The sequence below is a fragment of the Heterodontus francisci genome, chromosome 6 (genome assembly GCF_036365525.1).
Source record: "Heterodontus francisci isolate sHetFra1 chromosome 6, sHetFra1.hap1, whole genome shotgun sequence".
Taxonomy (NCBI): domain Eukaryota; kingdom Metazoa; phylum Chordata; class Chondrichthyes; order Heterodontiformes; family Heterodontidae; genus Heterodontus; species Heterodontus francisci.
In genome coordinates, this window is record NC_090376.1 from 28028276 (window position 1) to 28053701 (window position 25426).

General features: G+C 44.6%; 1 protein-coding gene across 2 annotated transcripts in view; it reads right to left on the reverse strand.

Moving 5' to 3' along the window:
• Positions 1–25426, reverse strand: part of LOC137371209 (rho guanine nucleotide exchange factor 17-like) — a 522466-nt gene that overhangs the window by 136105 nt on the left and 360935 nt on the right. For both annotated transcript variants that reach the window (XM_068033382.1, XM_068033383.1), the window contains exon 5: positions 24063–24155. In XM_068033382.1, the coding sequence (XP_067889483.1) occupies positions 24063–24155 (93 nt within the window). The remainder of the gene's footprint in view (positions 1–24062; positions 24156–25426) is intronic.

Sequence of the window (25426 nt, forward strand, 5' to 3'; positions counted from 1 at the left end):
TTAGCGCTATTGTTTGGTGGGAGGTGCATGCAGATGGGAAAGTCGCTATTTAAAGGCAGCTCACAGCTCTTAAAGGGGAGGAGCACCTTGTCGATGCTGCCTAATTATAACTGATATCATGCAGAAATCAGCCACTTCTGAGTGCTTACACGGGCTCCCAGATTTTCAGATTGTGCTGTGGAAGTCTGGGGAGGAGGTCCTCTTCCCAGGAGATAGAAGAAGGGTTCCCTGCAAAAATCCCAGGAACAATGGTCTGTGGCTGACGGCCTGTGGTCTCCTGCCTGCTGCTCTTCCAACCACCACAATCCCCTTGCCACAAAGAGGTTTGGCCAAAAGCCCCCAATCAAGAGTCCCATTCAAGGCTCCAAAAAGTATCTTTTACAGAAATTTAACTTTGCTTCAGCAACCAACACAGACAAAACTACCCAAATAATCCTCCGAGCAGTGAAAATCAACTGACCAGCGATTTACCTGACAGCAGGCTTTACATAATGCTGCAAGAACAGCCCTCTCAAAGTATTCCTGTCTATAATTTGTGGACAGGTTGTCGAACTGGCAAATTTAGCACTGAAGGAGGCTGAAGGAGGCACTGGGTCCGAATTTTCAGCCATTTATTAGGCACATGTCAATTTTGGGCCGATATGATTGACAGCTAAAAAAAGGCCTAACTATAAATGGCATTGGCTGCATTTCTGGCAAATGGGAGGGTGAACGTTGAAAATTGCCCTTACCTGTGTTTCTGATGGGATTTTAAACTCAGGTTCTGCCTGCGTGTTCTAGTGGATGTTAAAGAATACCAGGCACTATTTGTAAAAGAAGGGGGAATTCTCCTGGTGTGCTGAACAACATTTATCCGTCAAACAACACCACCAAAAACAGGTTATAACTGGCCATGCATCTCATTTGCAATTTGTGTGTCATTATTGTGCAGATTAGCTACTGCATTTGCCTATAAAGCAAAAGCAACTATACCGCATAAGAGAAAATAATTAATTGGCTGTGAAGTGCTTTGCGACATCCTGATAATTCAAAGGCACTGCAGAAATACAGGTGTTTCTTTTACTTTTTACTCATAGGAAGGGTGCAGTCGCGATGTTGGGGGTTTACTACAGGCCTCCCAACAGCCAGCGGGAGATAGAGGAGCAGATATGTGGACAGATTTTGGAAAGATGTAAAAGCAACAGGGTTGTAGTGGTGGGTGATTTTAACTTCCCCGATATTGACTGGGACTCACTTAGTGCTAGGGGCTTGGATGGGGCAGAATTTGTAAGGAGAATCCAAGAGGGCTTCTTGAAACAGTATGTAGATAGCCCCATCTCCTTCTTCAGTGACTGTCTCTGGCTCCGACTTATTCCACGTGGATTCCAACTGCAGTTTCACCCATCATGCTTTGAATCCACCCAGGACGACAGGTATCTCCGAGAAATACAACGTTCCTCGGACTGCTACTCTAGCCGCATCCTGAGATCCACACTCAGTGCTATGCGCCGCCACATGCACACACTGGACGTCTCTCTCCAGCAGCACCGCCTCACCTTATCTCAAAGCTGTTCTACTCCGCAGTTTCATTTCATCTTTCATCTCATCCGACGCATTAACAAAAAACTTTTTTTCTTCCTTTCAGGTGTCAAGGAACGCAAGCTCCAGCAGCTGATGGGGGCGAATGCTCCTCCAGATCCTCCTTCCGCTTCACTTCCCTCTGACCCCACCCCTTCTGATCTGATCCCTTGCCGTGTATTCACTATACCCTCTGACCTCCCCCTCTCTGATGCTGAACGTTCTGTACTCAGCAAAGGTCTCAATTTTATCCCCTTACGTCCCCACCTCAATGAATTTCATGCTCGGCATGACGTTGAGCTCTTCTTCCGTCGCCTCCGCCTCCGGGCTCACTTCTTTGACCAGGAGTCCTCCCACCGACCAGCGGACCCATTCACCCGCCTCCAGCATTCTCCCTCTACCTGGACCCCTCCCCCTGGCCTCTTACCCGCTCTTGATCTCTTCAAAACTGTCGGCGAGACATTGGTCATCTCAATTTCTCTGCCCCCCTCACTCACTCTAACCTGTCCCCCTCTGAACTTGAGGCACTCCGTTCTCTCAGGTCTAACCCCGACATGGTCATCAAACCTGCAGACAAGGATGGTGCTGTTGTTGTATGGCGTACCGACCTCTACCTTGCAGAAGCTCAACGCCAACTCACAGACACTTCTTCCTACCTCCCTCTGGACCATGACCCCACCACCGAACATCAAGCCACCGTCCAAAGGACTGTCACTGACCTCATCTCCTCTGGAGATCTTCTCTCTACAGCTTCCAACCTCATAGTCCCGCAACCCCTGACAGCCCGCTTCTACCTCCTTCCCAAAATCCACAAACGGGACTGTCCCGGCAGACCCATTGTGTCAGCCTGCTCCTGCGCAACTGAACTTATTACTTCCTATCTTGAGTCTATCTTTTCTCCGCTGGTCCAGTCTCTTCCCACCGACATCTGTGACTCTTCTGACGCCCTACGTCATTTTGGCAATTTTCAGTTTCCTGGTCCCAACCGCCTCCTCTTCACTATGGACGTCCAATCGCTCTACACCTCCATCCCCCACCAGGATGGTTTGAGGGCTCTCCACTTCTTTCTGGAACAGAGGCCCAACCAGTCCCCATCCACCACCACCCTCCTCCTGGCTGAACTTGTTCTCACATTGAACAACTTCTCCTTCAACTCCACGCACTTCCTTCAAGTAAAAGGTGTCGCTGTGGGTACCCGCATGGGTCCTAGTTATGCCTGTCTTTTTGTGGGATATGTCGAACATTCTTTGTTCCAGTCCTACTCAGGCCCCCTCCCCTAACTCTTTTTCCGGTACATTGATGACTGTATTGGTGCCGTTTCCTGTTCCCGCCCCAAACTGGAAAAATTAATCAACTTTGCTTCCAATTTCCACCCTTCACTCACCTTTACATGGTCCATCTCTGACACTTCCCTTCCTCGACTTCTCTGTCTCCATCTCTGGGGATAGGTTGTCTACTAATATCCATTATAAGCCCACCGACTCCCACAGCTACCTCGACTACACTTCTTCACACCCTACCTCCTGTAAGAACTCCATTCCATTCTCCCAGTTTCTCCGTCTCCGACGCATCTGCTCTGATGATGCTACCTTCCATGACGGTGCTTCTGATATGACCTTTTTCCTCAACTGAGGATTCCGTCCCACTGTTGTTGACAGGGCCCTCAACCGTGTCCGGCCCATTTCCCGCACCTCTGCCCTCAACCCTTCCCCTCCCTCCCAGAACCGTGACAGGGTTCCCCTTGTCCTCACTTTTCACCCCATCAGCCTCCATATCCAAAGGATCATCCTCCGCCATTTCCGCCACCTCCAGCGTGATGCCACTACCAAACGCATCTTCCCCTCCCTTCCCCGTCAGCATTCCGAAGGGATCGTTCCCTCCGCAACACCCTGGTCCATTCCTCCATTACCCCCACCGCCTCGTCCCCGTCCCATGGCACCTTCCCCTGCAATCGCAGGAGGTGTAATACCTGCCCATTTACCTCCTCTCTCCTCACTATCCCAGGCCCCAAACACTCCTTTCAGGTGAAGCAGCGATTTCCTTGTACTTCTTTCAATGTAGTATACTGTATTCGCTGCTCACAATGTGGTCTCCTCTACATTGGGGAGACCAAGCGCAGACTGGGTGACCGCTTTGCGGAACACCTCCGCTCAGTCCGCAAGCAGGACCCTGAGCTTCCGGTTGCTTGCCATTTCAACACTTCCCCCTGCTCTCATGCTCACATTTCTGTCCTGGGATTGCTGCAGTGAACATCAAAGCAAGCTCAAGGAACAGCATCTCATCTACCAATTAGGCACACTACAGCCTGCCGGACTGAACATTGAGTTCAATAATTTCAGAGCATGACAGCCCCCCATTTTACTTTCATGTTTCAGTTCATTTCTTAACATTTTTTACAATCTTTTTTTTTGCATTTATTTCATTTCATCTTAGTTTGTTCAGTTTGCTTACCCACAGTTTTTTTTCATGTTTGCACTTGCTGCTGTTCAATATTCAGTCCGTTAACACCTTACCTGTACTAATGCTTTGTCTTTCAACACACTATTAACATATTGTTTGCCCATGCTCCATGACCTTTTCGTCAGCTATGTGGCCTTGTCCAATCTACACCTTCTTCTTTGTTATCTCTTGCCCCACCCCCACCTCACTTGCTTATAACCTGTGACATTTCTAATATTTGTCAGTTCCGAAGAAGGGTCACTGACCCGAAACGTTAACTCTGCTTCTCTTTCCACAGATGCTGCCAGACCTGCTGAGTGGTTCCAGCATTTCTTGATTTTATTGTAGATAGTTCAACTAGGGAAGGGGCCGTACTGGACCTGGTATTGGGGAATGAGCCCGGCCAGGTGGTCGAAGTCTTAGTAGGGGAGCATTTCGGGAACAGTGACCATAATTCCATAAGTTTTAAGGTACTTGTTGATAAGGATAACAGTAGTCCTCGGGTGAAGGTGCTAAATTGGGGGAAGGCTAATGATAACAATATTAGTTAGGAACTGAAGAATTTAGATTGGGGGCGGCTGTTTGAGGGTAAATCAACATCTGACATGTGGGAGTCCTTCAAACGTCAGCTGATTAGAATCCAGGACCAACATGTTCCTGTGAGGAAGAAGGATAAGTTTTTCAAGTTTCGGGAACCTTGGATAACGAGGGATATTGTGAGCCTAGTCAAAAAGAAAAAGGAAGCATTCGTAAGGGCTAGAAGGCTGGGAACAGACAAAGCCCTTGAGGAATATAAAGAAAATAGGAAGGAACTTAAGTAAGGAGTCAGGAGGGCTAAAAGGGGTCATGAAAAGTAATTGGCAAACAGGATTAAGGAGAATCCCAAGGCTTTTTATACGTATATAGAGAGCAAGAGGGTAACCAGGGAAAGGGTTGGCCCACTCAAGGACAGAGGAGGGAATCTATGTGTGGAGCCAGAGGAAATGGCGAGGTACTAAATGAGTACTTTGCATCAGTATTCACCAAAGAGAAGGACTTGGTGGATGATGAGTTTAAGGAAGGGAGTGTAGATAGTCTGGGTCATGTTGTTATCAAAAAGGAGGAGGTGTTGGGCGTCTTGAAAAGCATTAAGGTAGATAAGTCCCCAGGGCCTGATGGGATCTACCCCAGAATACTGAGGGAGGCAAGGGAAGAAATTGCTGGGGCCTTGACAGAAATCTTTGTATCCTCATTGGCTACAGGTGAGGTCCCAGAGGACTGGAGAATAGCCAATGTTGTTCCTTTGTTTAAGAAGGGTGGCAAGGATAATCCAGGAAATTATAGGCCGGTGAGCCTTATGTCAGTGGTAGGGAAATTATTGGAGAGGATTCTTCGGGACAGGATTTACTCCCATTTGGAAACAAATGAAATTATTAGCGAGAGGCAGCATGGTTTTGTGAAGGGGAGGTCATGTCTCACTAACTTGATCGAGTTTTTTGAGGAAGTGACGAAGATGATTGATGAAAGAAGGGCAGTGGATGCTGTCTACATGGACTTCAGTAAAGCCTTTGACAAGGTCCCTCATGGCAGACTGGTACAAAAGGTGAAGTCACATGGGATCAGAGGTGAGCTGGCAAGATGGATACAGAACTGGCTCGTTCATAGAAGACAGAGGGTAGCAGTGGAAGGGTGCTTTTCTGAATGGAGGGCTGTGACTAGTGGTGTTCCGCAGGGATCAGTGCTGGGACCTTTGCTGTTTGTAGTATATATAAATGATTTGGAGGAAAATGTAGCTGGTCTGATTAGTAAGTTTGCGGATGACACAAAGGTTGGTGGAGTGGTGGAGTTGCGGAAAGTGATGAGGATTGTCAGAGGATACAGCAGGATATAGATCGGTTGGAGACTTGGGTGGAGAAATGGCAGATGGAGTTTGATCCGGACAAATGTGAGGTAATGCATTTTGGAAGGTCTGATACAGGTGGGAAGTATACAGTAAATGGCAGAACCCTTAGGAGTATTGACAGGCAGAGAGATCTGGGCGTACAGGTCCACAGATCACTGAAAGTGGCAACGCAGGTGGATAAGGTAGTCAAGAAGGCATACGGCATGCTTGCCTTCATCGGTCGGGGCATAGAGTATAAAAATTGGCAAGTCATGCTGCAGCTGTACAGAACAAAGGAGATTGAGGGGAGATTTAATAGAAGCGTACAAGATTATGACAGTCTTAGATAAGTTAGATAAGGAAAAACTGTTCCCATTAACAAATGGAACAAGAAGTAGGGAACACAGATTAAAAGGTTTGGGCAAAAGATGCAGGAGGAATATTAGGAAGCACTTTTTTATGCAGTGTGTGGTAATGACCTGGAACTCGCTACCCACAAGGGTAGTGTAAGAAGAGACAATCAATGACTTCAAGAGGAAGTTGGATGGCCACCTGAGAGAAATAGACTTGCAGGGCTACGGAGATCGAGCCGAGGAGTGGGACTGGCTGCACAGCTCTATGGAGAGCTGACATGGACTCAATGGGCCAAATAGTCTCCTTCTGTGCTGTAAATGACTTTATGACCTTTGCTGATGGTTGTGAAGGCCAATCCTTGAGAGGCTGGTTCTGCCACAAGTGCTGCACGTGAAGTTGCTAAGTGACGCCATGAGTTGTTTTTGACATTGGCATCTGTTGCCAAGCTGCTGTTGCAATCGGTCATCCTGGTAGTGCATACCAGTCCACAGGATGTGTCACCATTTCCCTCTTTCACCAGCTCATGACTCCCAGGTGTGATAGTCGACATTTAGGGCCTTCATGTCACATTTGCAAGCATCCTTGAAGCGGAGCTTTGGGCGCCCCACTGGTCAGCTGGCCCCGGTTACCTCACCATACAGACATCCCTGGGTATGCGACCATCTTCCATCCTGCGGACATGTCCGATCCACCAAAGCCGCCTCTGTTTGAATACTGCCAACACACCTGGGAGCTCTGTCTTTGTGAGGAATGCCACATGTGATTTTGTCCTGCCAGAATATACCCATAATTCACTACAGACGCCAAGATGGAAATTATTGAGCTTCTTTTCCTGGTAGCTATAAATCGCCCATGTTTCACTGCCATACAGCAAGGTGCTGAGAACACAGGCCTTATAAATCAGCTTGGTCCTAAGGGTCAGCTTGGTGCTACCCCATACGCATTTCGTGAGTCGGCCAAAGGTGATAACTGCTTTCCTATGCGTGTAGCGAGCTCTGCATCAAGGGACAGATTGTCTTTCACTGTGGACCCAAGGTAGCAGAATTTGCTAATCAGTTCCACTGGGGTGTTATTTCGTGTGATCGGGGTGGAGATGTAACACCATGTCCCAGTTTTCTTGACGCTTATAATCAAGGAGAACAAGTTACAGGCATGGGAGAGAAAGTCCATGAGATCCTACTATAAAATGTGAATAAAGAAATAAATATTCTAAGTTTTGGGTCCCATCCCTTACTCAATGGATCAGTCTATTTGTTTCATTTTTATAGGTAAGGACAAATTTTGTTCAATTTCTCTGTAAGATCATATAATTGGTGTTAAGTTAGTTCAGAACATTATATTTTGTACCTCAAAACAAATAGCAGACCTAGAAATAAGTCTAAGGTAGATTACTTAAAATCTGTGACTTTTAGTTTGTCGACAATAATGCCCATTTTCTCCAAGGCGTGTGTTTGATTTTTGCCATGTGATTAACATTAATAAATGTTGCTTTTAACCATACCAAGCTAACTCCAGACTGAGACAGACAGAGAAACACAACCATATGGGAGAAGGGGTAACAAATGCTGAAATACAATGCAAAATATCCATTAGAACTGGCCACATATGGACTTGCAAGTCACAAGTGTATAATTCCCCCTGTGACAGAGTTGATGTTACAATGATACATACAACCTGCCAAAGGGCAAGATCTTTGCTCATGCAAAACCCATACACTTGCACAGAGTTAAAATTGGGCCCAAAATGTCTCACAAAGCAGTTTATCACCAGGTGACAATAAAAATGCTGAAACCAAAATTTTTTGTTTAGCATATTCACTCACCATAGTAGTGGTTATGTAATTATTAGCTACAATTTTTAAAAAAATAAGTTACATTAGATAGCTCTAGGGGGTACCAAGCATTATACATGTATGATGTGCCAAATGCCCTCCTTCTGTACAAACATTTCTATGATTCTATTGAAATCCCTGTTTGCAGTGATTTGAAGCAATAGTTTATGTAGTACCTATCACTAGGTGCTTCTGTTGCGCTCTGTAAGTACTGTCTCATGTTATAGATAGTATTATGACTCTTCCATGTAAATACAATTTTCTCGGATCTTAGCAAATACTGCTACCTTGGAGAATGACTGAGAGGAATAGCAGTTGTGGGTGAGGGGCAGAGACCGTGGACATGAGAAGGGGGAACCAGTGTGCAGCTGCATTTCAAAAAAGGTCCGGCTTACATAAACAGGAACTTGGTATTTAGAGAAATTACAATAAATGGAACTCAAGCAAATTCCAGACGCTGTAACTTTGGAATGTTTACAGTGGGAGCTGGGAGCTGCATCTCGCTGTTTCACAGATTCAGGTTCCCATTAGTCACTACCCAACAAGGTTGGAGTTGGACCCGAGTGATGGTCGTGAAGAAACAGAGCTGAGAAAGACTCTCTGCTTCAATTGTTGCCTGTTTGCTCTGTAGTCTGGCGAACGCTGACTTCTTTCCTCAATGGCTTTACAAAGTGCTTTACATATTTGCCAATGCTTCTGATTTCATTACGACAGTCTCCAATTTCCTTAAAGTCTTGGGTCCCCACTGCATTGGGGAGAGTTCATGATAATGCAAACATGTTCTGCTCTCCTCAAACCTTGAAAAGCTGCTCAAATCCCGCTCCTTGTGGGTCACATACTTGCTGCCACATATTTGGCATTTGGGTTGCCAACTCTGCTTGAATGCTTTCCTGGCGGTTTCATCACATGACTTCCTGCCTCCAATTGCCCCATCCAGTCAAACAACACTTTTCCCACAATCTCCAATATTTTTAGAACTAATTAAGGAAGATATTCAAAGAAAAGCACACAATTACTTTAATGCCCCTGTGCTTAAACCTGCAGATGCGAGGTCAATACTAGAGAGTTGGCAACCCATCTGGCAGAAGGGAGTCTGTGTTTCTGGGGCTGGGGTGAAACACATTAGCTTAAATGAAAATTCTTGGTCTGTCCAATGCAGAGCTGTCCCAATTTTCTTTCACAAGTTATTGGCAAGCATGCATTCACTACAAGTTGTGTGGTATATTTTTCTTTTTGCCTTGCATGGAGCCGGGTGCTGCAAACTTTTATCAAAAAAAGCAGAAAACACTGGTAATACACAGCAGGTCCAACAGCACCGAGAAAGAAACAGGTGTCCAACCTGCAACAGAACTGTTCAGACAAAGAATCTAAACCTGAAATGTGAACCTGAAACCCTTTATGGATGCTGAAGGACGTGATGTGTATTTCAGCATTTTCTGCTTCTAATTCGGATTTTCAGTGTTTGCGGTTTTGTTTTTACACAGGGCACAGTTCTACTTACCCTTTACACAACTTGTTGTGCATTTTTGTAACATGTCCCTTTGATATTACTGCTTCCAAAATAAATTATTCTGCAGCTGCTTTATATAGATTTTTAGCCACTGGAAAGATCAAGATAAACTTGTTGGATTTTTTACTACTGACAGCCAATTGTTTTTTTTACTGGGTCTTCTGGGGCCCATTAAAAGCATAAACCAAGGCATTTTGTGTTAGGCCATTTTTTGGCTGCCGAATGGTTGATACTGGAAACATGTGCCAGAAGCTGGAGGCTCAACCCAAATTTTGCCTTGGGCCTCCTCAGCAGATTTCCAATGAGCTGTGACTGCTGAGCGGACATCCAGAGGCAGTTCACTGGATACCAAAGCACTGTTTTAGACTTGCTCCTTCGCAGGTAGGTCCTGGGGGAGGGGAGAAGAGAACAGGTGAGTGCAAGCTGGTGGCAGTCTGCAGTAATGCTGTGGAGCCAGGGATAGCAGTCCTGCTCTGCTGGAAGCCACTTGAAAGAAAGTTATTTTAAAAATTACCTCTTTGGCATCGGCCTCCAGTGGTGCCTTTAAGGACCACAGGTCAGGGCGCAGAACAAAGCAACAAACTGAGTGTAGCAGGCCCGTCACCTGCAGCAGGTGGTCAAACCCTCATTAACATATGCAAGTGGCCTATTGTCTGCTTTAGGCTGTCCCAGGGTACCTGATTATCACAGGTATTTCAGACACCCTTGAGGGCATGGTAAACAGCACTGGGAAACTGCTGCATGGTGCCTGAGATCTCCACTCACTTTTCAGGGAGAGCGGTGTCTAATTTCTACCCCATTGTACCAATGGAAGCAGCGCATTCTGGCAATGATACTACAACACAGCACCACGGCATCTTCATACACATACACACGGCTGAATAGTCTAATCTGCCTGTGGCTGGCAGGAGTGCTGCAGAACGGGGAGGAGCAATGTGTTCCTACTGTCTCTGTAATCTCCTCCAATCCCACAACCCTCTGAGATATCTGAGCTCATCTAAATCTTGTGCAACCCGATTTTAATTGCCCCACTCCTGGTGGCTGTGCCTCCAGCTGCCTAAGCTCTGGAATTCCTTTCCTAAACCTCTCTGCCTCGCTTTCTTCCTTTAAGACCCTCCTTAAAACCTAGCTCTTTGTCCAAGCTTTTACCCATCTGCGCTAATATCACTTTATGTGGCTCGGTGTCTAATTTTGCTGTATAATGCTGCTGTGAACTGCCTTAAGAATTTTTGCTGCGTGCTATCGATGCTATATAAATATAAGTTGTTGTTGTTGCTGGCTCCATATCAATTAGTTAAATAATTACACTTACCTCTCTAATGGCAGCTGCTATCTCGTCCACATCCACGTTCAGAAAACCTGAGTGAAACAATCCCAGTGCCTGCTCTACTAAACACTGCCCAATTTGCCAGGCAGTTCCTAAAATAGGCCTTGGTCTCTCATTAGAATACGCAAAGGGTATGATACCTGCGTTAGGTAGCCGTCCTGGATGCCTGAAAAATGGACTGGTCCAATTTTGAGTCGCACTTTCTTCAAGCTTCATAGAATCATTGAACGTTTAAGGCAAAGAAAGAGGCCACTTGGCCCATCGTGTCTGTGCCAGCCCAAAAATGATCCACCCATTCTAATCCCACCTTCCGGCATTTGGTCCGTAGCCCTGCAGATTACGGCACTTGAGGTGCATATCCAGACTTCTTTTGAATGAGTTCAGGGTCTTTGCCTCAACTACCCTTTCAGGCAGTGAGTTCCAGACCCCCACTACCCTCTGGGTGAAAAAGTTTTTCCTCATCGCCCCTCTAATTTTTCTACCAATCACCTTAAATCGATGCCCCTCGTCACTGGCCTCTCTGCTAAGGTGAATAGACCCTTCACCTCCACTCTATCCAGGCCCCTCATAATTTTGTACATCTCAATCAAATCTCCCTTCAGCCTTCTCTGTTCCTAGGAGAACAAGCCCAGCCTATCCAATCTTTCCTCCATAGCTGCATTTTTCCAATCCTGGCAACATACTCGTAAACCTCCTCTGTACCCTCTCTAGTACAATTACATCCTTTCTGTAATGAGGTGACCAGAACTGCACACAGTAGTCAAGTTGTGGCCTAACCAATCAGTTATACTGTTCCAGCATAATCTCCCTGCTCTTATATTCTATACCTCGGCTAATAAAGAAAAGGATTCCATATGGCTTCTCAACCACCTTATCGACCTGTCCTGCGGACATTCATCCCAAGGTCCCTCACTTCCTCTACACCGCCCAGTACCTTCCCATCAATCATGTATTCCTTTGCCTTGTTCGACCCCTCCCAAATGCATCACCTCTCCACATTGAATTCCATTTTCCACCTCTCTGCCCATCTGACCAGACCATCAATATCATCCTGCAGCCAACAGCCATCCTCCTCGCTATCTACCACACGGCCAATCTTTGTGTCGTCCACAAATTTCTTGATCATGCCCCCTACATTCACGTCCAAATCGGTAATATACACCACAAAAAGCAGGGGACCCAGCACTGAGCCCTGCAGAACACCACTGGAAACAGCCCTTCCGTCGCTAAAACGCCCGTCAACAATTACCCTTTGTTTCCTGCCACTGAGCCAATTTTATGTCCAGCTTGCTGCATTTGCCTGGATCCCATGGGATTTTATTTTTTTAACCAGTCTGCCATATGGGACCTTGTCAAAAGCCTTGCTAAAATCCATGTAGATCACATCAACTGCACTACCCTCATCTATCGTCCTTGTTACTTCTTCAAAAAATTGGGTCAAGTTGGTCAAACAAGATCTTCCCTTAACAAGTTCATGCTGACTATCCTTGATTAACCTGTGCCTTGCTAAGTGACAGTTTATCCTGTCTCTCAGAATAGATTCCAATAATTTGCCCACTACTGAGGTTAGATTGACTGGCCTGTAATTATTCGGTCTATCCTTCACTCCCTTTTTAAACAGAGGTACAACGTTAGCAGTTCTCCAATGCTCTGGCACCACACCTCTATCCAGTGAGGACTGGAAAATGATGGTCAGACCTTCTGCTAGTTCCTCTCTTGCTTCTTTTAATAGCCTAGGGTACATTTCATCTGGCCCTAGTGATTTATCAACTTTCAAGGATGCTAATCCCATTAATACTCCCTCTCTCCCTATGTTTATCACATCCAATACTTCACACTCCTCCTCCTTAACTACAATATCTGCATCACAGTGGCGCAGTGGTTAGCACTGCAGCCTCACAGCTCCAGGGACCCGAGTTCGATTCTGGGTACTGCCTGTGTGGAGTTTGCAAGTTCTCCCTGTGTCTGCGTGGGTTTTCTCCGGGTGCTCCGGTTTCCTCCCACAAGCCAAAAGACTTGCAGGTTGGTAGGTAAATTGGCCATTATAAATTGTCACTAGTATAGGTAGGTGGTAGGGAAATATAGGGAGAGGTGGGGATGTTTGGTAGGAATATGGGATTAGTGTAGGATTAGTATAAATGGGTGGTTGATGGTCGGCACAGACTCGGTGGGCCGAAGGGCCTGTTTCAGTGCTGTATCTCTAATCTAATCATCCCCCTCTTTTGTGAAGACAGACGTAAAGTATTCATTAAGAACCATACCAACATCTTCCACCCCCACATATAGGTTACCTTTTTGGCTTTTTATGGGCCCTACTCTCTCCTCAGTTATCCTCTTACTCTTAATGTATTGATAAAACATCTTTGGGTTCACCTTGATTTTGCTTGACAATATTCTTTAATGCCCTCTCTTCGCTTTCCTAATTTCTTTTTTGATGACACCCCTCCACTTTCTATACTCCCGGCTTTCTGTAGTATTGAGTTGTCAGTGTCGGACATTCCTTTTCTGCCTTATCTTACCCTGTAGGCTCCTTGACATCCATGGGGCTCTAGATTTGGCCGTCTCACCCCTTTTCTTTTGGGAACATGTTGACTCTGAACCCCTTGAATCTCCCCTTTGAATGTCTCCCATTGTTATGCCACTGATTTACCTTCAGATTGCTGTTTCCAGTCCACTTTCGCTAAATCACTCCTCAGTTTAGTAAAGTTGGCCTTGTCCCAACTGAGAACACTAACTCCTATTCTATCTCTGTCTTTTTCCATAATTATGTTAAAACTGACTGAATTATGATCACTACCACCAAAATGCTCTCCCACTGCCACCCCTTCCACTGGCCCATCTTCATTTCCTAAAATTAAGTTTAAAACTGCGCTCTCTCTTGTTGGACTTGCTACATACTGGCCAAAAATGGTGTCCTGAATGCATCTCAAGAATTCTGTTCCCTCAATTCCTTTTACACTAAAACTATCCCAGTTAATATTGGGGTAGTTAAAATCCCCTACTATTACAGCCCTATTTTTCTTGCACTTCTCAGAGATTTGCCTATCTGCTCTTCGGGTGTCTACAGTACACTCCCAGCAGTGTGATTGCCCTTTTTTTGTTCCTTAGCTCAATCCATATGGCCTCATTTGATGAACCTTCCAACATATCATCCCTCCTCACAGCTGTAATAGTTTCCTTGACCAAAATTGCCGTTTCCTCTCCTTTCTTATCCCCCTCAATATCGCATTTGAAAACCCTGTAACCAGGAACGTTGAGCTGCCATTCCTGTCCCTCCTTAAGCCATGTTTCTGTAATAGCTACGATATCATACTGCCACATATCTATCTGTGCCCTCAGCTCATCTGCTTTATTTGCTATACTCCTTGCATTGAAATAGATACCCTTGAGCACTGCCAAACTTTTTTTATGTTCTAACCTTTGTTTCCTGTCTTCCAGACTCATCCATTAACTTTCCGCCTTCCATTTTCATTTCTGAATTTGTCCCAGCTGTGTCTACCCTCAGGTCCCCACATCCTGCCAAACTAGTTTAAACAGTCCCCAACAGCACTAGCAAAACATCCCACAAGGAACTCCGTCCCAGCTCTGTTTAGGTGGAACCCTTCCGGCCTGTACAGGTCCCATCTTCCCCCAGAGCCGGTTCCAATGTCCCAGGAATGTAAAGCCCTCCCTCCTGCACCATCTTTCCAGCCACACATTCATCTGTCTTGGGTCACCAGATGCTTGACCCCTAAACTGAGTTCTAATTTCTACCCTAATGTGTGGTAAGTATGGATTCACTAGGGTGCTTGAAAAGGACACGTTCTTGCAAATAGGTGGAGGGGTAGGGTAATTGTTGAATGCAGTAAGTGACATCTCCTGAAGAATGCCCAATTGCCTTCAGAGAGGAATTTCTCAAAGAATTTTCTCAGATTAACCAAACGTTTTTTTCTTTTTTTTGCCTCTCCTGGGAGCTTGTGTGTCTGGGATGAGGGGTGGGTTGATGATACGTGTAAGCTACATTATATCAGGCCAAGTGGACCAGCTGGACTTTCCCTGTCCTTGTTTGCATGTTCGTTCATTTCAGATTTGTAAAGGTAAGTGGTTTTACTTATGACCCCATTTATTTTTAGGTTTCAAACTAACACATCAAATCAGCCTGGTCCATGTCCAGGTCCTATGGGTGGTACAGGATATGGGTGGTACAAGGCCTGCCTCCCAGCAATATGGTTGCAGCTTCAAAACTCAGCTTTCACCATTGCCAACATCTTGATAGTTCTCAAATGGTCACAGGTCATGACTGATCAGCCCCTTCACTGAAAGGGAAAAGCTAATTTTGCTCACTCTACTTCACAGATACATCATGCCAGCCAATCGCACAACAATATCAGTGGCTACTAGTGAAAATCCAGAGGCAGTGGAGGAGTGAAAAGAGCAAGCACAGAATGGGTTAATTGAGGTTCACATTCCGGATTCCCCACTTGCCCAGTTCTTCACCTTGGTTGTGTCAGGGGGAAGACCATTTTCCAAAAAGGATTTCTTAAATATCATGAACCTCATGAGGGCCTTATGTGCATAATATTTGCCATTATATCATACTATACAATGCTAAGAAAAAGGACGACACAGATGGAAAGGGACTCGACTCGCGAACAATGGGAATGATGCTGTGAATCGAAAAAGCAGAGATGCTGTTCTATTCTGTCACCATATTCTTTTGGACCATTTCCAAACTGGTACTAGATATTAAACAAGGGGCTTTACTTCATTCTGGAACTAATTCACAGTGCAGACATCAATGGCTTTACTCTGACAATTGGAGATCAGATTTCGGCAGACACCAGACTGTTCTGCTTCCTTAGTTTCTGTGTAATCACGCAATAAGAATGCTATGCTTTTAAAAGTTAAGACCGTCAGCACATATATGCACTTTGGTTCAAGTCTTTGCACGCATGTGAGTTTATGTACTTAAAATTGTTTCATTGTTCATTCTGTAAGAAAGAGTTAATTTGCTCAAAAGCTTGGCAATAACATTCATAACTACCTGACATAGTTAGCAGCTATTGTGTGGAGAACAGCAAGTCAGCAAACTGAATCTTGTTATTAAAGCTGGAACAAACTTGGCGACAATGCGAGGAGGACAGGACATGAGCAGGAACAAGGGAAGGAACAAGGTACATGCTGATTGGATTAAGCTGTGTGTAGTTCCATTTTCTGAGATCTAAAGGATGAGCATTCAGGCAATTTAGTGCAGGAGAATCCTGAGGGGAGAGACGATGGAAAGCATCCCAAGAGGAAGGGAACAGACCTATCGTATAACATCAAAAGGCACATTCCTATCCAGGACAGAGAGTGTGATATACTTTCTGCTTGGTTCTGTAAGCTATAGTTCATGCACTGTATTGTGTTAAGTTTTACAATTCTCAAATAAAGCATCATCGTATCCAACTGGAGTTGAGTCGAATTCCCTGCAGTTCCTTTCAAACTGATTACTCTAACTGGTCAGGAATCAAGTAATGGCCCTGACAAGCTCATATATAGTGCATTACAGCACATTCATCTTCAATTACTATACTATAGTCATGGAGAGGGACAGGAGCAGACGGGATGGGAAAATACTTAATTGGGGGAGGGGGAATTACAATGCTATTAGGCAGGAACTGGGGAGCATAAATTGGGAACAGATGTTCTCAGGGAAATGCACGACAGAAATGTGGAGGTTGTTTAGGGAGCACTTGCTGTGACTGCTGGATAGCTTTGTCCCGATGAGGCAGGGAAGGGATGGTAGGGTGAAGGAACCATGGATGACAAGAGATGTGGAACAGCTAGTCAAGAGGAAGAAGCAAGCTTACTTAAGGTTGAGGAAGCAAGGATCAGACAGGGCTCTAGAGGGTTACAAGGTAGCCAGGAAGGAACTGAAGAATGGACTGAGGAGAGCTAGAAGGGGACATGAAAAAGTCTTGGCGGGTAGGATTAAGGAAAATCCCAAGGCGTTCTTGGGAGGAGGTAGGGGAGGTCCTAAATGAATACTTTGCTTCAGTATTCACTAGTGAGAGGGACCTGGTCGTTTGTGAGGACAGCGTGGAACAGGCTGATGTGCTCGAACAGGTTGAGGTTAAGAGGGAGGATGTGCTGGAAATTTTGAATGATATGAGGACAGATAAGTCCCAGGGGCCAGACAGGATATACCCAAGGATATTACGGGAAGCGAGGGAAGAGATCGCTGCGCCTTTGGCGATGATCTTTGCGTCTTCACTGTCCACTGGAGTAGTGCCGGACGATTGGAGGGTGGCAAATGTTGTTTCCTTGTTCAAGAAAGGGAATACGGATAACCCTGGGAATTATAGACCACTCAGTCTTACGTCGGTAGTGGGCAAATTATTGGAGAGGATGCTGAGAGACAGGATTTATGATTATTTGGAAAAGCATGGTTTGATTAGAGACAGTCAGCATGGCTTTGTGAGGGGCAGGTCATGCCTCACAAGCCTTATTGAATTCTTTGAAGATGTGACAAAACACATTGATGAAGGAAGAGCAGTGGATGTGGTGTATATGGATTTTGGCAAGGCGTTTGATAAGGTTCCCCATGGTAGGCTCATTCAGAAAGTAAGGAGGCATGGGATTCAGGGAAAGTTGGCTGTCTGGATACAAAATTGGCTAGCTCACAGAAGTCAGAGGGTGGTAGTAGATGGAAAGTATTCAGCATGGAGCTCGGTGACCAGTGGTGTTCCACAAGGATCTGTTCTGGGACCTCTGCTCCTTGTGATTTTTATAAATGACTTGGATGAGGAAGTGGAAGGCTGGGTTAGCAAGTTTGCCAATGACACGAAGGTTGCTGGAGTTGTGGATAGTGTGGAAGGCTGTTGTAGGTTGCAATGGGACATTGACAGGATGCAGAGCTGGGCTGAGAAGTGGCAGATGGAGTTCAACCTGGAAAAGTGTGAAGTGATTCATTTTTGGAAGGTCGAATTTGAATGCGGAATACAGGCTTAAAGACAGGATTCTTGGTAGTGTGGAGGAACAGAGGGATCTTGGGGTCCATGTCCATAGATCGCTCAAAGTTGCCACCCAAGTTGATAGGGTTGTTAAGAAGGCGTATGGTGTGTTGGCTTTCATTAACAGAGGGATTGAGTTTAAGAGCTGCGAGGTTATGCTGCAGCTCTATAAAGCCCTGGTTAGACCACACTTGGAATATTGTGTTCAGTTCTGGTCGCCTCATTATAGGAAGGATGTGGAAACTTTAGAGAGGGTGCAGAGGAGATTTACCAGGATGCTGCCTGGACTGGAGGGCATGTCCTACGAAGAAAGATTAAGGGAGCTAGGGCTTTTCTCATTGGAGCGAAGAAGGATGAGAGGTGACTTGATAGAGGGGTACAAGATGATGAGAGGCATAGATAGAGTGGATAGTCAGAGACATTTTCCCAGGGTGGAAAAGGCTATCACCAGGGGGCATAATTTTAAGGTGATTGGAGGAAGGTTTCGGGGAGATGTCAGAGGTAGGTTCTTTACACAGAGAGTGGTGGGCGCGTGGAATGCGCTGCCAGCGGTGGTAGTAGAAGCAGATACATTAGGGGCATTTAAGCGACTCTTGGATAGGTACATGGATGATAGTAGAATGAAGGGTAGGTAGTTAGTTTGATCTTAGATTAGGTTAAAGGTTCAGCACAACATCATGGGCCGAAGGGCCTGTACTGTGCTGTACTGTTCTATGTTCTAATTACACTTGTTTTTATGACCTCGTCAATCCCATGTTTTCATGCAGGAAAATGTGGTTGGAATACTGGGAATAGACTGGTGTTCCATCACAGGGAACTGAACCAAGATGATACTGCATATGTCTGTGGCGCACTGTCAGGTCAGAGAGGTGGAGAAGGAGCCCAGTAATAATTGGGATGAGGGTGCACGGGAGTGGGAGGCTAATCTATCAGGACTTTTAGGTTAAATTGCTGCAGGTCAGAAATCCAAACGTAAGTTTGTTTTGTCTCATGGGCCCAGGAATGGCCAAAAGCTGCAGGAAATTTAATACATTCTTTTAAACTGAGTACTTTGGATTGCTACAAGACAGTGCCAGAGATCCAGAGGTGTCACAGTCTCATTCTGTAATATTTTCTGATGCTTGTTAGAAGATGATCACAACAGCTCCCTAATCAATAACAAGAATGTCACAGATCAACTCATTTTTCATTAGCTGTAACCACCAAAGTCAAATTTCCCCTGTTGACAATTTTAATTAAAAAATTCATCTTCGCACTCAATTTATTTGTCAAAGTGATCTTCAGGATGTGTTTCATCCACTTTGGGTCAGATCAGCTGTCATGGTCGTTTCAGTTTTACTTTGCTTGATAATAATGTCCAAGGCTAGCCTGTATGATAATGAGGGGGCTTCATGCCACGTTTTGGGATTTTTGATAATCTTTTTCTTCATGCAAATTATTTGGGAATAAGTTATGATTAAGGGTCCTGTTTTAAAACAAAGTGATTTCATAGAGAATTTAAAAAGACACAGGCTGCAGACATTGAAAGACTGTAAATCTGGACAAGCCAGTTTGTGGAATATCATGGCTCACCTCCTGTCTCCCCTAAGCCTGTCCACCATCTAAAAGGCACAAGTCAGGAGTGTGATGGAATACTCTCCACTTGCCTGGATGGGTGCAGCTCCAACAACAGAAGCTCAACACTATCCAGGACAAAGCTGCCCGCCTGATCAGCACCCCATCCAGCACCTTCAACATTCACTCCCTCCACCACTGACACACAGTGGCAGCAGGGTGTACCATATAGAACCAAAGAAAAGTTACGACACAGAAAGAGGCCATTCAGCTCATCATATCTGCGCTGGCTGATAAAACTAGCCGCCCATTCTAATCCAACCCTCCAGCACCTGGCCCATAGCCTTGCAGGTTACAGCACTTCAGTTGAGCGTTTCTGCCTCCACCACCCATCTGTGCAGTGAATTCCAGACACCCACCACCCACTAGGTAAAAAAGTTTTTCCTCATGTCCCCTCTAATCCTCCTACCTTAAATCTATGCCCCCGGATAATTGACCTCTCTGCTAGGGGAAATAGGTCCTTCCTGTCTACTCTATCTAGGCCCCTCATAATTTTGTACATCTTTAATTAAGTCATCCCTCAGCCTCCTCTGTTCTAAGGAAAACAACCCTAGCCTATCTAATCTTTTATCATAGCTGCAATTTTCCAGCCCTGGCAACATTCTTGTAAATCTCCTCTGTACTCTCTCCAGAGCAATTATGTCCTGCAAGAAATGTAATGACCAGAACTGTGCACAATACTCCAGCTGTGGCCTAACCAATGTTTTATACAGTTCCAGGATTACATCCCTGCTTTTGTATTCTATACCACGGCCAATAAAGGAAAGCATTCCATATTCCTTCTTTGCCACTTTATCTACCTGTCCTGCCACCTTCAGGGACCTGTGGACATGCACTCCAAGGTCTCTCACTTCCTCTACCCCTCTTAATATCCTCCTGTTTATTGTGTATTCCCTCACTTTGTTTGCCCTTCCCAAATACACTACCTCACACTTCTCTGGATTGAATTCCATTTGCCACTTTTCTGCCCACTCAACCAAACCATTGATATCATTCTGGAGTCTACAGCTATCCTCTTCACTATCAACTACATGGCCAATTTTTGTGTCATCTGCAAATTTCCCAATCATGCCTCCCACATTTAAGTCCAAATCATTAATATGTACCACAAACAGCAAGGGACCCAACACTGAGCCCTATGGAATGCCACTGGAAACAGCTTTCCATTCGCAAAAACATCCGTCGACCATTACTCTTTGCTTCCTGTCACTGAGCCGATTTTGGATCCAACTCACCACATTCCCCTGTATCCCATGGCTTTTACTTTTCTGACCAATCTGTCATGTAGGACCTTGTCAAATGCCTTACTAAAATCGATGTCGACAATATCCACTGCACTACCCTCATCAATCCTCCTTGTTACTTCCTCAAAAAATTCAATTAAGTTAGTAAGATTCAACCTTCCCTTAACAAATCCATGCTGACCATCCCTGATTAATCCATGCCTCTGATAGGCCCTACCCTTTCCTTAGTTGTCCTCTTGCTCTTAATGTACAGATAAAATATCTTTGGATTTTCCTTGATTTTACCTGCCAATATTTTTTCGTGTCCTCTCTTTGCTTTCCTAATTTCCTTTTTTACTTCACCCCTGTACTTTCTATACTCCTCCAGGCTTTCTAAAGTATTACGTTTTTTGTGACTGTCATAAGCTTTCTTTTTCTGCTTTATTTTACCCTATATGCTTCTAGATAACCAGAGGGCTCTAGATTTGGCAGTACCACCCTTTTTCTTTGTGAGGACATGTCTACACTGTGTCCGAAGAATCTCACTTTTGAATGCCTCCCACTGGTTTGCCACAGATTTTCCTTCAAGTAGCTGTATCCAGTCCACTTTCACCAGATCACCTCTCAGTTTTATCAAATTTGCCTTCCCCCAATTTAGAACTTTTACTCCTGTGCCATCTTTGTCCTTTTCCATAATAATGCTATATCTTACATTATTATGGTCACTATCTCCAAAAAGGTCACCCACTGCAACTTCATCCACTTGCCCAACTTCATTTCCTAAGATTAAATCTAGAATTGTGCCCCGTCTCATTGGACTTGTTGCGTGCTGGTTAAAACATTCTCTTGAATGCAGTTCAAGAATTTTTTGCCCTCCACACTGTTTGTATTCCAGTTGATATTGGGGTAGTTGAAATCCATAACTATTATTGCCCTATTGTTTTTGCACTCAGAAATTTGCCTGCATATTTGTTCTATCTCCCTCTCAATATTTGGGGGTCTATAGTACACTCCTAGTAGTGTGGCTGCCCCTTTTTTATATCTGAGCTCAACACATATGGTCTCATTTGATTATTCATTTAGCATATCATATTCCTCCTCACAGCTGTAATTGATTCTTTCACCAATAATGCTACACCCCCTCCTTTTTTATCCCTCTCTCTATCCTGCCTGAAAACTCTATATCCAGGGATGCTGAGCTGCCACTTTTCCCCCTATTCAAGCCAAGTTTCCGTTATAGCAATGATATCATGCTGCCATGTGTCTATCTATGCCCTCAGCTCATTGGCTTTATTTGCTATACTCCTTGCATTTAAATAAATACCTTTTAACACTGTCAAATTCCAGTGCTATACACTTTTAAGCTTTGCTTCTTCTGGCTTTCACAGTCACTCGCTAATTTTCTATCTCCTGTTCCCTGCTCTGAATTTGTCCTATATGAAACTGCCCTCAGGTGCAGATGCACTGCAAAAACTCACCAAGGCTCCTTCGACAGCACCTTCCAAACCCACAACCTCTTCCACCTAGAAGGACAAGGGCAGCAGATACATGGAAACACCACCACCTACAAGTTCCCCTCCAAGTCACACACCATCCTGACTTGGAACTAAATCGCCGTTCCTTCACTGTCTCTGGGTCAAGATCCTGGAACTCCCTTCCTAACAGCACTGTTAGTGTACCTACATCCCAAGCACCGCAGCGGTTCAAGAAGGCAGCTCAATGGCAAATAAGAATGGGCAATAAGTGCAGGCCTAGCCAGCAATGCCCACATCCCCATAAATGAATTTTAAAAATTGATACTTTTATTTAATATGGATTTAGAAGAAATACCATTTTCTGAAATATTTCAGTGGCTTCAGTACACAAACTACAGTAAACTACCTCTGTTACTAACTCTATGAAGCCTTTAGCAGCTTCATAAAGGGCATGTAATACCAATGGTGTTTACTCCAATAGCAAGTGAGTAACAAACAACTTGTATTTTCATAGCACCTTTAACATAGTAAAATGTCCCAAAATGCTTCACAGGAGTGTTATCAAACAACCTTTTACTCCGAGGCACATCAGATATTAGGTTAGGTGACCAAATCATTGGGTCAAAGAGGTAGTTTTTAAGGAGCGTTTTAAAGAGAGAGAGTGAAAGAGAGGGAGAGGTTTAGGAAGGGAATTCCAGAACTTAGGACCCAGGCAGCTAAAGGTACACCACCAATGATGAAGCATTGAAAATTAATGGACTTTACATAAGAGGTTGTGGTATATGTGCCTCAGAGTGTTACAGTGAAGAGGTTTGTTACAGTGAGGGTCCAGGGTTTTTCACTTCTGCACTCGTTGCCCATGATTATCCATGCCTTAAAGTTAATCTCAGAAAATCGCAGACTGGCGAGTGGAAAACCCAGAACAGAGTGTTTTATACAGTTTCTCCGTCATCAGAGAGTGTGCTACATCACCGTGTTACAGTTGGGAGTTACTGCAGGTCACCCTCACAGATGGCACAAGACTGGCTCATTTAAAGGGGCAATCCATCAGGATAAATCTTGCAAAATATTCTTCTAGATCTGTGAAATATTGCATTCAAAATGGTACAACTGGAAGCATAAGATCACTCAGACATCTTGGGGGAAATAAATAAGACAGATCTTTTGGAAAATGTTAGTGCAGAAGGTATAAAATATCTTCAACACTGCAAATATTTCGAATGCAGCAATTTCAAAGCACAGGCTTAGAATTGAGCCTAGAGGCTAAAATAAACTCAGCCACACCCACTCCCCCCAACACACCTTTAAAAGCAGGTATCATAAAATAAACGCAGCTTCTCGGATTTTCTAAAACATTTTTCATGGCTTTCGTTGTCCTGTGGCCTCTCATGACAACGTCACTCACTGAGATCATTGGAGAGGGATTAGAATAGGTAGGTGCTTGACGGCCAGCACAGGCACGATGGGCCGAAGGGTTTGTTTCTGTGCTGCCTGACTCTCTCTATGATGACAGCTGCTCACCAGATGAGTCCACAACGAAACAGATAAGATGAAAGTTAACTAGCTTCCAGAAATGAGCTGACATTTTTCCTGTCGTATGCAATACTAGGGGTAAGCTGAGGTCCCACATCCTTGTCATTACACTGTTGATACTGATAGTCCAGAAAGTGGACGTTCCAAATTATCGAAGACATATGTCAAGCAGCAAAGATTATTTCATTTTACTTTGTTAAAATAAAACCTACAAATGATTTGACCTTAAGGTTATCACATTGCGCCATCCATACGATATTCTGAATTGGCTTGTTTGCATTTAGCCTTCAGTATTTCCAAGAGTTAGCCGACTTTTTCTTCCACCCCAACCATTGCTTTTGACCTCGGTCTTACATTTCCTTACCTTTATCAGCAGCTCGTAGCGGGGAATTCGCTGAACTGGCTTGATCATTAAATCAGACAGTGCTTGCTTCTCCTTGTTCTCCCTCATGCTTTGCTGCAATGTAAGAGAGTTAGAGTGTAAGGAGTGTCAGCTCAGGACACAATGCCAGGCAACAACACACTTCCAGCTCACAAATTACAAGTTGGGCTATTTAAAGAGCCACCTATGACTGCCATCAGAGGGGAGATTCTTTCATGGTCAGTCTTATATTTTGGTCCATTTTGTTCTTATTAGGGAGGAAGATAGCACAGTCAGCATCGAGCACCCCCAGGTAGCAGATACAAAGCAAATTTCCTCTATTCTACCACAAGAATAAGGCATGGAGCCCTTCCTAATCTCATTTCCCTGACACTGCAATGCCTACATCTGTAGTAAATTCAACCCTTTCGGGGAACCTCCTGAAATGGTGTGTCAAGGACCTGAGAATTCCCCAAGGGAATAGGGGAGGAATATTCATCTGTTCTTTATATTAGTTATAGGATTTTGCTACATTTAATGAACAGCGGGAATCTTCCCCCGGTGTTAAAATGCAATCATTGACTATTATAACTGTTTGATTTTGCTTTTAATCAGTATGAGGTGGTGCAGTGGGCTAGTCACTGACTTTTTACATTTAGTTTAGAGATACAGCACTGAAACAGGCCCTTCGGCCCTCCTGTCCCTATATTTCCCTACCACCTACCTATACTAGGGGCAATTTATAATGGCCAATTAACCTATCAACCTGCAAGTCTTTGGCATATGGGAGGAAACCGGAGCACCCGGAGGAAACCCACGCAGACACAGGGAGAACTTGCAAACTCCACACAGGCAGTACCCAGAATTGAACCCAGGTCGCTGGAGCTGTGAGGCTGCGGTGCTAACCACTGCGCCGCCCCGGGTTCAAATAAAGCCCAGGCTAATGCTCTGAAAGTTTTCTTTGGCTGTAAAAGTTCTTTGTGAAATGCGTTTGAGCAGCTTTAACCCAGTTCCTGATGAGCATGTAGCCCACAGTAGGTGGGGAATAGAGTAATACAACACCGGTTATATTTGGCTATAAATTTGGTCAATAGATATGAATATGGGGTATTCCTTGAGGTCATAGGGAACTTTGCAGCCAACAATGCTCCCTGGCATAGGAAAGTGCAATGCTGACAGTAAAACTCTCTTTTAAGAACTAATACTTTAATACTATATTTAATAAAAATAAAACAGCAATTACTTCAATTAATTTTATTAGTTTTATGAGATTTTGGGATAGAACACCATACCACTGATCTACTGAACAAGCATTGTCAGTATGTCAAATGTACAGGTTGAAATAACATTCATGGTATCTAGTTATC